The sequence below is a fragment of the Lepidochelys kempii genome, chromosome 16, assembly GCF_965140265.1.
Source record: "Lepidochelys kempii isolate rLepKem1 chromosome 16, rLepKem1.hap2, whole genome shotgun sequence".
NCBI lineage: Eukaryota > Metazoa > Chordata > Testudines > Cheloniidae > Lepidochelys > Lepidochelys kempii.
Window position 1 is genome coordinate 21,908,062 of NC_133271.1, and position 13,843 is coordinate 21,921,904.

The 13,843-nt window shown below is 44.1% G+C and overlaps 1 protein-coding gene across 2 annotated transcripts in view; it reads left to right on the forward strand.

The window, feature by feature from the left end:
* COL5A1 (collagen type V alpha 1 chain) overlaps nt 1-13,843 on the forward strand; it is a 249,106-nt gene that overhangs the window by 170,400 nt on the left and 64,863 nt on the right. For both annotated transcript variants that reach the window (XM_073313982.1, XM_073313983.1), the window contains exons 27-31: nt 1,663-1,716; nt 6,473-6,517; nt 8,227-8,280; nt 10,409-10,516; nt 11,364-11,417. In XM_073313982.1, coding sequence (XP_073170083.1) covers nt 1,663-1,716; nt 6,473-6,517; nt 8,227-8,280; nt 10,409-10,516; nt 11,364-11,417 — 315 coding nt within the window. The remainder of the gene's footprint in view (nt 1-1,662; nt 1,717-6,472; nt 6,518-8,226; nt 8,281-10,408; nt 10,517-11,363; nt 11,418-13,843) is intronic.

Sequence of the window (13,843 nt, forward strand, 5' to 3'; positions counted from 1 at the left end):
ACATAAGCTTTCGTGAGCTACAGCTCACTTCATCGGATGTGAAGTGAGCTGTAGCTCACGAAAGCTTATGCTCTAATAAATTGGTTAGTCTCTACGGTGCCACAAGTACTCCTTTTCTTTTTACGGATACAGACTAACACGGCTGCTACTCTGAAAGCTTCCAACCAGTGGATCTTCTTATAATGATGGCTCTATTCATAACAGTCCTAGAAATCAGAGACAAGCTAGACTTGTGATGGCATCCAATGCATCTCCTTGTACATGAAGGATTGGTCCACGTTGCACATGTGCTAATGTTTCATGCAATTCAGGTTCACATGTGCCACATGATGGGGTTTCCGCTGCTTCCCTTGGGAGTTTATTCCACATGTTCTAGAAAAGATCTCATTGTCTGTAGTTTTCTGGATCTAGGGATCATAGGCTCATAAGTCCCATTTTCAAAAGTGATGCAGGAACTTACAAGTCTAAATCTCATCGAAAGTCCTAAATCACTTTTCAAATGGGACTTGGGCCCCTAAGTTCCTTAGGCACTTTTGAACGTTTTACCCATTAAGTCTACATTTTCACTTTTTAATTTTATTCCATTGCTCCATAGGTGCTGGAACTAGAGGTGCTGGGGGTGCTGCAGCATGCCCTGGCTTGAAGTGGTTTCCATTACACACAGGGCTACAGTTTGGGTCAATGGCTGTCAGCACCCCCACTATACAAATTGTTGCAGCACCCTGCATTGCTCCTATTTTATTACTCTTGAAGCTAGAGCTAGTTGAGGGGAAAAAAGGGAAATTAAAATTTTCTGCAAATATTTCCCCTCCTTTTTTTCCAAAATTTTGGCCGTCTAAAGTTTACTTCAAATTTGACAATGCTACACCTTGAATTTTGAAAAATTTGGACCGATTCTACAGTTGGTTAGAAAAAGGCAAGAAAAGAATTGTGAACATTTCAACGATTTTTTTCTTTTTAAAAATTTCATCATGACTTCGAAATTCAGCTTCAACCTGCTCTACCTGAAACTAAGCAGAGAAGTCACTTTTGCCATTGCGAATCATTAGCGGATCCTGTGTAGAAAACCTTTTCTTTGTAGCTAATTATTACAGCCGTCACACAGCTGGTGTCTCCTCTCTCTGTCATAGATTCATAGATATTTAGGTCAGAAGGGACCATTATGATCATCTAGTCTGACCTCCTGCACAATGCAGGCCACAGAATTTCACCCACCACTCCTAAAAAAGACCTCACACCTATATCTGTGCTATTGAAGTCCTCAAATTGTAGTTTGAAGACCTCAAGGAGCAGAGAATCCTCCAGCAAGTGACCCGTGCCCCATGCTACAGAGGAAGGCGAAAAACCTCCAGGGCCTTCCAATCTGCCCTGGAGGAAAATTCCTTCCCGACCCCAAATATGGCGATCAGCTAAACCCTGAGCATATGGGCAAGATTCATCAGCCAGATACTGTCTTCTGTCCTGTGCGCAGATCACAGACCACAGAGCAACGTGATCTCTAAGTTAGGTTTCCATAGCCTCTTCTAAGCACAGCCGACCTCCCAAATGCCTTCTGTTCAGCCAGCCATGCATTTTCCTGTGCAGTTCAGGACAGACAGTTTATCAAAAAGTTCCACCGTTGCTGTATCTTAATGTTGTTTTGTTGTTGTTTTTAAATCACAGGGTCCAACTGGACCTCAGGGCCCACTTGGATATCCAGGACCTCGTGGAGTCAAGGTAAGGAAGATGGGAAGGCAGGAACACACACCTATGTCTTTATTTCTGAGCTGAATTCTGTGTCTTGTGTTCGAGGTAGAAGAGGCCGTCTTGGATCTCACTGAGTTTGACAGCAGCCCCTAAGGAGCAATTTCTTCTACTTACTCTTAGCACATCTTTCTCTGGCTTAAAAAGGGTTAGCAACTCTGGTTCTGTGTAAATGGAACTCGGGAATGGTCATATGGAAGAGGAAGTGCTGCAACAGCACTGGAAGAAATCTAGGAGGACAGGTGTTGAATCAGTTAGTTGGTCAGAAACCTATGGGTATCACAGATGAGTCTAAAGGATACTCATCAGATTTACCACTAAATATGGATGTGATACCTATGGTAGATGTGTTATCAGTGAGCCTAGAAGAAACGTCGATAGCTCACTGGGGAGTGTAGCAGAAACACTGAAGCATTCATTAGTAGTCAGTCATACTTACCATTTGATCCCTTCCTTTGGCCTGACCTATCAGCTCAGGCCTAGTAGAAATGTAAAACTCTGCTGCTTTCTAGAAGAGCTTCAGATGGATTTTTATTCCCACGGAACATGGCACAGTTCCCTCACTAGTTGGAAAACAAAACAAATGTCAGCCTGTACATGAAGATTTTAACAGGCTGTGACTGTTAATGAAACAAAATAGCCCAATATTAAAACAAAACACAGTGTGTCTGTGCGCTCAGAGTGCTCTGGAATTGTGTTATTTGAAGCTGAGATTTCTCTGTCATGATATTTAAACTCACATCCCATTCTCTTTCACTGAATTGAATTGCAGTTCTTCAGCTCGCTCCTGATATCTGCAATATGTGTACATTGATAAGAAGGTAGTGGGTATTTTCCCCCTGCCACTCTGATTCTTAATCCTGCATCAGAATCTGTTAACTCTGCCCCTGATCTATACAATGCTTCCCACACTCCTGTGAAACTGCAGGGGTCCATGCTTGTGGATATACATACAGGAGCAGAGGCTAAAGATGAAGTGAAAACCGATTCAAACCCTCCATACATTTTTCCAGTAGCACAAAGCCACTCACTCTTAAATTTCCAAAAATTTAACTAGATTTATTTAACCAAAGCATGTTTTCATCTCATGTCTTGCAGCACAGCAGATTGAGACTTAGTGGTCCATTAAGAAATGGTTTTCTATTATGCTTACTGCTAAAGTGGAACTGTTCCTCATTACAGTGATATAGAGAAAGTGTGTTGTCTGCACAATCCTTAGTGTTTACCAAAAATGTTTCAGTTCCCTCAATCAGTGTGCTATTAATTGAATAAAGCTTCAGCTCTGAAAATCAAAGAACAGTGTCTCTCCTTGGACTTGCCATCATAAATCATTAGATCTTGTCCATCTGATCAGAATTCTCTCCTGCTGTATGAATTCACTGCACTTGAAATTCATTTGTATTTTTTGCAGGCAGGAGGGGTTGGGGGAAGACATTAAATACATCTTGGGTAAAATTAAATTCATTTTTAAAGAACTCTTTTTGTTGATATAAGAGTTACATTGCATAGTACAGCTACGAGATGTGTGTTCCCTGTGGTGAAATTCTGGCCTGCTTTTCCTGAGGGAAAATCAGTGTGCAGGAAGCTTCTTACTTTTTGCCCCAAGCAAGGCAAGACATGGGCCTAGCAATGCTTTGAATGACAGACAAAGGGACTCGGTCACACCTTTGACGCCCTCGGCTACTATCAGCTGCAAGCACTAGGGGATGCAGCGGTAAGGCACACTGCTGAATCTCCCACCTTCCACTCCTTAAACCATTCTGCCTTGACCTTCCATTGAGTCCCTGATACCCAGCTTCCCCCTTTCCGAGTGAGCCTCGTGTGCTTAAGGGCAGAATGTGGCTCACAAAGTCTTCAAAACTCAGAATAGAACTTGCAGCCCCCAAACCGCAAGAAACCACAGCAGCCAATTGAGAATTAGATCACAAAATCCATTAGTATTGAGTGTCTCACATATTGATACTCTCCAGTCTCTTGACAGACACACACAGCATGATCAATCCACTGCAGCTCAGTGAGTATGCCAGACCAAAGGCGAAATCGCAGTAATGATTTGCAGCTGCATATGGCCGGGCTTCCAGATTTCCTTATTGTCCAAGGGCATCTCCTCTTATGTCCTTCGGCCACCAGCACATGAGCAGCTAGACTCTGGCAGCTCTAAGCAGACAGAGAAGCGTGAAGCAGTTGCACCAGCTAGATCTAGGTGTAATGCAGGCAGGCACTGTGTAAACTTCCCATACACACTGCCATAGCATCTTAGGGCCTGTGCCCCATGTCACAACCGCTAAAATAATCTGTTAAATAGCTAAAATAATCTATTAAAAATTGAGGGCAAAATTCCACCTTCTGATGCATGTGCAGGACAGTGAGAGGAAAGGGAACAGGGTGGGTGCATCCACAGCAGAGCTCTTCAGTAAGGTTGCAAAGCGAACCAAAAAGTGCACAGGCTAAATTCTCAGTTCATGCTCGGTGCTGTTGCACCACATACATAGTGTGCAAGATCACGTGCTTAACTCAGGCATCTGGGTAGGAGGGACAAGTAAAAGATGTACTTGAAACCCCCTCAATTAGATACTTAGATTGTAAGCTCCTTGGTGCAGAGACCATCTTTTTGGTTCTCTGTTTGTACAGCACCTAGCACAGTGGGTCTTGGTCCATGACCAGGGCTTTTAGGTGCTACAATCAAATGATTAATAATAATACGTCATGTAACTGACATGTGTATGCTTTGGACTCACTTTTCATTCTTTCCCTTTCCTTTCCATTCTGTTCAATGCCCTAGTGTTGATTGATTTAAACATCCATACATAAATAAATCCAAAAAGTTTGGCAGGGTAAGAGATCCTGCTTCAAGGCATAAGCCAACTTCTCTAAGTGATACAGGTTAGGAAGAAGTGTTCCTCAGGAGCAGGTTATTCCTTAACTGCCTATTTCAGGGTTTCCTTCACCTGCTTGTGAAGTAACTGGTACCGGCCATGGTTAGACACGTGATGCAGGGCTAAACGGACCACAGCTCTGATCCAGTATGGCAGCTTCCTGTTCTCCAGTTTTCCTGTGCATTCTTCCTAGACAGTAGCTCCTCTCCCAGATGATCTCATCTCATTCCATAGTGCTGTTCAGCTTACCTCTGCTTACTCAGTAGAGGACCAGTGATTCAGAAAATGGGGGAGTTGCCCTGCATTCATATAATTTAGTGAATGTGGTACTGCATTAGTAACGGACAGGTATTCCCAGGCTTCATGCTTTCACATGCTGATTTTAGCTTTACATTCACTGCATTTTTTCCCGATCTCTTCCACCCCACCCCCCGCTTTCCCAACTGTGTCGTGGATCTTGGTGTCAGCAGTGTTTTGATTAGATGTAATGGCTTGGAGGCTGAGTAGAGGATAAAAGCAAACAAGGAGACAAGTCATAGAATCATAGAATATCAGGGTTGGAAGGGACCTCAGGAGGTCATCTAGTCCAACTCCCTGCTCAAAGCAGGACCAGTCCCAACTAAATCAATCAACAAGTCAACTCCAGGGGAAGGAACATAGTGCTAGATAATACTTGACTCTGTCTCTTGAATCCCGAGATGAGTAATATCGTCAAGAAGATTACGTCTTCTTCACCCTGTCCATTTAGTGCTAAGGATCTCAGCTGTTGGAGGCCGCCTGAAGTAGCAGAGTGCTTAGGAGTGTCCATTTAGTGTCATTTCATACAGCGGCAATCATAGGTTACATTATGCTGCTTCAGATCCTAGTTGCGCTAAAGATTTATCCTGGTTTCAAAGCTGGCTGGGCGGTGGAGGGATGACTGCTGTGCTGAGTTATTCTATCAGGCTGGGAGCATAATGTGTTTTTACCACAAGAGGGCACTTGGCAAACTGAGTCTCAGTCGAGAGACCGCCAGCTGTAGCCCCTTGTAATGCCTTTCTCCAGAATCCTGACCATCCATAAACCGTATGAACGTTAAGCACAAGTTAGAATGCTTCTGATCTGCCCTTGTCAGACATATACAGCTGAATAGGTGGTTTAATAATGGTCCTGAACATTTTCATTTGACTGCCGTGGGTTATGTCCGTTCATACTTAGCTGAGGATCTGGCCCTCGGAACGCAATCGCTGCTGTTGAGTTTGAAGTCCCACCTCAAGCGGTGGATCAGTACGAACGGGAGGAATCCTGGCCCCGTTGAAATAAATGAGTATTCTTCCATTGACTTTCAAGGGTACGTCTGCACTGCAGCTGGGAGCCCGCTTTCCAGTGCGGATAGACAGATGTGCTAGCTCTGCTCAAGTTAGCCGGCTAATAATAGCAGGATAGCCAGGGATCGCATGAGTGGTGGCTTGGGCTAGCCACCCAAGTGTGCTGGGAGGGGTTGGTTTCAGACAGTTAGCCCAAGCGGCTGCCTATGCTACCCCCGGCTACACTGCTATTTTTAGTGCACTAGCTTGAGTGGAGCTAATGTGTGTCCGTCTACCCATGCTCGTAAGCGCGTTTCCAGCTGCCCTGTAGATGTTTCTTTGGGTCACATTCATTCACCCCTACAGCCAATGCACAACGGAGGCGAGCGTCGCACTAAAAAGGAGCCAGAAATCTGCAGACGCTTTGCGGGGTGAATGCTACAATTTGGCAGCAGAGAGAGCGAGGCAAAATTCGCTGTTGTTAACGATTCACCCAGCTCTAGCTGTGTGTATGCTTTACCTTGTGCAGGTGTAACATTGTAACGTGCCTCTGTATTTTTTCGTAAGGGGGCAGATGGAGTTCGTGGCTTGAAGGGCACTAAGGGTGAAAAGGTGAGTTACCCCGGTCCGCTGGAGAAAGGCTGCGTGGGTGTGCAGTTTTGCAGACCTGCTTTGCCAATGTAGGATCCAGTCCCGTGAGACGTACATGTATGAATATTTCCTCTGGTGAATGGAGCTGGACTGACAGTCCCAGAAACAGCTGCTCTCTATTTATTCACAGAGTAGGCTTAGCGTAGACATCCTCCACAGTGCTCAGCCAGCGTGTCTCAGCTCTGAGCTGGGAGTAACGGAGTCTCCATGACCTACTCAATCTTTGGCCTAACTGCTCAGGCCAGCCATTATTATTATAATTTAAATACCTTAGAAGGGAGGGGAGTCTGGTTTCATGTTGGATTTCCCCCTTACACAGGTAACTGAAGCACAATGCTTCCTAACGAATAGCAAACAAAAATCATTTCAGTGAACATTTTAGCAGAAGTCCTTTGCCCAGGAGAAGCCTTCTGGTTTTTATTGTTAGCCAGGGGAAAATCCACTGACATAAATGGAATTCTTTGTGATTTACATCTGGGTAAGAAAGATCTGAATCTGGCCCAGGGAATACAGTGTATGGAATACACTGCCAAGACCAGCCATTGGAGCAGCTTGTAAAATCTATTTTACAAAGGAGTTTGACAAAGTAGAATGTGCGTAGAAAAAATATAGATTATATTTCAGGGATACAGCTGTGATCTCCCAAAGCAATATCAGGAGATGGAGATTTGCTCTGCTGTTCCAGTCCTCAGTATCCTCATGTTCCTTTTTCATACCTGATAGTCCATCAGCAGCAGAGCTGGCAATTAGAGGCAAGGAGTTAGCCACAGGGACCTTCCAGAATCCAAAGTTGTTTTTGGTTACAGTGTCTGTGTTTTAGTCTTTTCCTGGGTTTGCTCTAGGAGTTGATACAGTATCGATTTGAGCTCTGCAGTTAAACTGTCTTGGCTGAAAGAAATATTACTACTGTCCTTGAGGTTTCATGGAAGGATGATGTAAAATGATCTCCGTGAAAATAAAACCCTGTTATTCTTCAAAATAATTTGTTGCCAGTACCGGTAAATTGCTGGTATTTATACCATCTGAGCAGATGCTCTCTACTGGGAGCCAAGGTGTGATTGGTTGGAGAATGCACCTTTGTAATTCCAGTGGGATTATAGTTGTCTGTTGATATGATACTCCCAAAGGTAGGCTCTTGAGCACTTACAGCTTGGCTGAGTTGCATGGATATGTTGTTCTCACCATGAATCATTCTTACATTTTTATGAGTGCATTGAAGACCTCTAGAGCCCTCTAGAAGGGCACAGGTGATGTGCAATTTTTCGGGGGGGGGGGGTAGTGGGCCCATCTTGCCCTCCCCCAGGTACAGAGATGCCCTGATGCCACAGAAATACACAAGCATTGTGCACCCCCAGTTCAGAGTTTCACAGAGGCTGCCTTCATGCTGCCATGGAGGGAGAGGGAGGCAGTGACATGGTGGCCAAGGGAAGGAGTGTATCTGCCACTGCATGGATTCACTGGCCATTGCCCCTGCTGTGGAAGAGTGCATAAGCTGACAGTTCTGCTGCAGCAGCTGACCGGGGGGCTGAAATTGGTTCTTTCCCTCCCTCAGGACCCTGTTCAGCACTCACTACTCTTCCCCAAAGGTGCAGAATGTCACAGCTTATATTTGACCTGTGTTCCAGTATCCCCTTTGGACAATCAGCTGGTTTTCTCTTCCTGTTATTCAGGGTGAAGATGGCTTCCCTGGCTTCAAAGGTGACATGGGCATCAAGGGAGACCGGGTGAGTATTTGCTGAGGTGGTGAGGTAGGCTGAATGCATCTTCCTCAGAGAGAGAGAGAGAGAGAGAGCAGATTTGGGAAAGGGTCCTTCACGCTGGCTCTGGCTGAAATCAGTCTCTTGTAATGAGGATGGTTCTTCAGGCATGTTAGCATTCAGTGATGATAATAATAGGGCGGGGCTTTGAAAGTCCCTCATAAGCACTAAATAACTGTGGTGTTGTGCCATCATGAAATGCAGCTCTCTCTGGGTTGGAACACGATGGTTGTTCTATTGCAGCTTCAAGGGAGAGTGAGAAGGTTTTCCTTGTTGGTGTTTTCCCGATAAGTGCCTGGTATATAAAGATTCTGTCCCAGGGTAGAATACGTCAGAATTCATTTCACACCAGTATCCTGGAAAGGAGTGTCCTGCAGGCAGCAAACTCTTGCATCATCTTTGTAATGCTTACTCCTGTGTTCACTCATGAGATCTGCTCAGTGGAGAGCAGAATAGTTAGACTGGGTCATGATGAGGCTCTGCACCCATTCTGTACATTCAGCTGCTATATAGGAACCCTGGCATCTTAGACTTGCTGGAATCAAGGAGGGTCTAAATCTCTCAATTCTTTATCCCCATATCAGTAGTAAAATTAAAGCTAGTGGTAACATAGAACCCAGTCTTGCAGCCCTGATGCCTGCGAATCCTGCAGGATCATTTATTTATTTCCAGTATCTCTTCCCCCCACATAACGTTACATCCTCTTTATTTGTTAAGCTGGATGTTGTTCCGTAGCACTGGAACAAAGTCTAAAGTCACCAGGCATGCACTTCAGTTGAAGTGAAAACAGGGCTATGAAAACCACCAAGGGTGCATTTTCATATTAGACACGTATCTTTAGCAGCAGGGCACATTGCCTGGCATCAAAAGCTTTTCAAATCATCAGCCCAAACTAACACAGAGATTCAGACAGCAGCTGCATAGCACACCTGTGCAGGGATCTGCTAGCTATGAAATGGTTTTGTCAACATGCCACCCTCGGCGTTGTATGGATGGAGACATTCTTGCCACTCCTTTCTGAACAATAAAGCACATCTTAGCTTGGTGTTTCATTAATAGATATTAGGCACTGGGTGAGAAGACCCAAGGGAGTGATAGACAACCGTAATTTGTGACATGTTTAAAAAAAATCCTCTTTGTTTGATGACTTGTAAAAAATGCAAAGCAAATCCACCATCGCTCCTGGCATGTAAGAATACATTGGAGCCATACCAAGGGCCCCATTCTGAACATCATCTTAAAGTCACTCTCCGTTGATCACTTGAAAGCTTTTCCAGCCCCACCTCCTTCTTTTCGTAGATGAAATTAACCTAGTGGCAGACCACGCTAAAAGGCTTGAATCTCATGATGATTATACCTTGCCAAACAGGTATCTGCCTGAGCCGTTCTCACCAAACATACAATCCCTGCTGCCTGCTAGCAAGGTCCTTTGTTTGTTTTTTATGATAAATACCAAGCTGCTTGAAGATAAGGGCTACGTGAGAATTTTGCAGACAAATAGGGTGCCATCTCAGTTACTTGTGAGATGTATCAGGCTGCCTGTGTGTTTCCACTGTGAAAACTTCTGTTGTAACCATGCACAATGCTAACTGCCAAGCCAGTTCCTGGCCTAATTTCCCAGTGACTTTCAGGCTGAGGCTTTCATACCAGTCTTTCTTCTGCAGTTTTTCAGGTCGGCCCTAAATTATAATATCTCCCAGGAGTTGCATGCATATAAACTCATGGTTTGGAGATCAGGAAGCGAAAACAAAGGTTCATAGGAGCCAGAGCTAATGAAAGCTATTTCAGTGGAGGGGAGCTGGTATTAGAGAGGATAATTGGAGTGAAGGGAAAGACTGCTGTGCTGGGAAATAATAGCCAGGCTATGTGAGTGAAAGCAGCATGTCTGTTCTAATAACACTCTAACTTACTGCACAACAATCTCGTCTGAGCAGTGACTGGCTAAAGGTTTAACTTCTCCACAAGTTGTTTTAGTGATGCCAGGGCGAGATGGAACATAGCTGTGTGTACGTTCCTGCCAGCCTCAGGTGATTTTTACTGGGACATGAGATTGCATGAGTGCCGTCTTCATCGTCACTTCCCTTTTGATTAACAGGGTGAGATTGGTCCTCCCGGCCCACGGGGTGAAGATGGGCCTGAAGGTCCTAAAGGTCGCGGAGGTCCTAATGGAGATCCAGGTCCTCTTGGTCCTTCGGGGGAAAAGGTAACAGTGCTAAAGCTGGAACTGTCCTTCAATGCCCAGTCAAAGCAGACAAGAATAGCCAGGGCCGGCCCAGTTTTACAGTGTGCTGCACCAAACTGTTTCCCCGGGATATTCTCTGGTGGATGGTGGGATGGTTGATGATGGGGGAGTCTGGAGGTTGAGATGAGTCTTCTTTTTGGGCGGGGAAGTGAGGTGGATTTTTGGGGCGATCTGTATTTTGTTTGAAGACATTGGGGTGTGGTGCTGTCTGATATCTCTGGTACACACAGAAGCACTTGACCCAGAGGATACAGCCATGCTGCATTGGGTAGACTCAGGCAGGTTCAGCTGTCACCAGCTCTAGAGTCACTGCTTTCATTCAACACCATCAGAGTGGAGCTGGTTACAAGCTTTTGTCCAAAAAATGGGATTTTGTTGCAAACAAAACTATGGTTTTAGAAGAAAATGTTGAGGTTTTGGTTGAAATCCCCCAGTTTTGAAAATATTAAGGGTTATGGCAGGTATTCTGTGTAAACCCCCTTTTTTTTTTTTTGTTGCCATTTTTTCACATGGAAAAAAAAAAAAGATTCCCTGACCTGCTGTATGTGAGAGAGAGGAATCAAACAGAAGGCTTTTCCCAGCAGAGAAGGGGCTTTTGACTGTACCACTGCTTCTTAAGTATCTTCGGCTTCATGGTATTCGTGTGGTCTGATCTCACGTCTGAACTACTATGAAGCTTAGCGTGTTTCCTTTTGCATAATGCAAACCTTTATTGAATCTGCCTACACAATCCAGATTACCATTGAACGTGGTGTGGTGAAACAGTCACAAAATGCACACTACATTCTGTTTTTTAATTATGTTACAGGGAAAACTCGGAGTTCCAGGGCTCCCCGGTTATCCAGGAAGGCAAGGTCCGAAGGTAATTTTTCATTTTACTGTTTTTAAACTCCTCTCCGGGAAGCATGGCAGATATCGTCCATGAGAAGTTGTGGGAAATGGGCTGAACTCAGCTTTCTGTTTTATCACTATAAACCTACAAGGCCAGATCTTCAGCTGGTGTATCAGTATAGCACCATTGGTTCAACCAGTGGAGGATGTCATCCAAAGCAGTGGCTCTCAACCTTTCCAGACGACTGTATCCCCTTCAGGAGTCTGATTTGTCTTCACCTCACTTAAAAACTTACGGAATCAGACATAAAAATACAAAAGTGTCATAGCACACTATTACTGAAAAACTGCCTACTTTCTCATTTTAACATATAATTATACAATAAATCAATTGGAATATAAATATTGTACTTACATTTCAGTGTATAGTATATAGAGCAGTATAAACTAGTTGTTGTCTATATGAAATTTTAGTTTGTACTGACTTCACTAGCGCTTTTTATTGTCGCCTGTTGTAAAAATAGGTAAATGTCTAGATGAGTTGATGTACCCCCGGAAGACCTCTCGGTACCCCCAGGGGTACACGTACCCCTGGTTGAGAACCACTGATCCAGAGTATTTAACCAAGTATGAAGTCAGTAGAAGCTGTTTACATGAGTAAAATGAGTGGCCCCACGCCCTACAGGTCTGATTCTCCATTGCCTTGTGTAGTCAATTACACCTGTATAAAATGAGTGCAAATCAGATCACTTTGCTTGGGTTAAATGGCCACACAAAATGTAAGGCAATGGAAAGTCAGGTTTTGCCATGTATGTTTAACTCTTTAATGCACAGCCTTCTGTAGGTTTTAGAGAACAATGTAGACCATCTAACAAATGCTTCAAATTGGTACCTCATATGTGGGAGAAATTTACAAACATGAAAAAAGAGGGACAGATTCTCACCTGGTGTAGCTTACATTATTGATTCTGATGTTTCTTTAGTCTCGGTTAATGTAGGGGGCAAAGCATTTGGGAGAGAGGATTGGAAAATGAAAAGATTGTGGGCCCCCACCCTGTAGGGCTCTGCGGGAACCCTTTGATATATAGAAATCAACAAAGTGCATGCGCACTTTTAGGCTTGTAATAATAAAAAAAAAACTTAGCCCCCACGTTATGCTTTACGTCTTCAAAGCTCTGAACTACTGTTAACTAATTAATTGAGGAGAATAACTAATGAGGCGAAGTCTCCTTGAAATTAAAATAAAAGTGCCATTTGCAGAATTGCAGGCATCCTCTGTATCTCATCTACACGCCCACCTTCATTTGGGCTGGTGTCAAATGTTCTTTTTAAAATTAAAACCGAGAGTTCTGGTACATAGAATAAAAGCTGCAGCCTGGTTTTATCATCCCCGGTGGCTTTGGGAACTTACGTTTTTGTTAACATTAATTTTTCCCTAAGAATCATATTTTATTATTCATGTTAATTGCTTGAAAAACCAGGCTTGCTTGACACTGGAGACATAATTAACCACAAAAGATTGTTTCCTGTTTTTGTTTTTTAATTTGCATTTTGTGTTTGTTTGTGGGGTTTTTTTTTGTTTGTTTGGTTGGTTTTTGCGTGTCTGTTAACACATATTTGAAAACTAGCAACAACAGCTACTCTCTATACAGTTGCATCGGAAAAGGAAAGATTAGGGGTAACATTTTTCAGTGAGCCTGAGACCTATTTTCAAAAGTGATGTAGGCAAGTAGAGACAAATTTTTGGTTGTATTGAGGCACTTAAAGATACAGATAGATGCCTAGTGAGATTTTCAAATGTGAGTAAGCAGGTTAGGTTCCCAATGGAAGTTTGGCACCTAAGCACCTTAGGTGCTTTCGAAAATCCCACTAGGCATCTCGAGACACGTAAATGCCTTTGAAAATTGGCCCTTCCGAACACAAGTCCTGCTGGCTTTGAATCAGATGTAGGCTCCTAAATGCCTGAGTCACTTTTGAAAATGGGGCTTAGGCTCGCAAGTCACTGAAGTGCTTTAAAAATGGTTGACCTAGGTGATCGCTATTGTTGTACCCTGCAATGGTGTCGTTCTGGGTAAGGAACATTGGACCAACTCATTAGAAAACATGCTCCACTTCTTAACCATATTAAGCCAATGTGCAGTATTGTCCCCTATTCATGCCCCTTCTTTATATACTGAGGGCCACATTCTGGCTGGCGTGAAAGCACAAGAACATATCTGTAAACCCACAGGGGACTGAGGGAGGAGTATGGATATGAGCTTTCCTACCAGGGGCATGGTCTCAAGTGGGTGGCCCAGCCATTTGTCACTCAAGCCCAGCCGAATCTGAGCCTGTGTAACTGCAGAAGCCCATGTCCATGTGGTTGTGGATCAGGAGCTCGTGGCTGAAGAGCGGGTAGCTCTTGGCCCGTCAGCGGAATGTCATGGCTAGCAAGGAGCAGAGCAGTCTTGCCGGCCC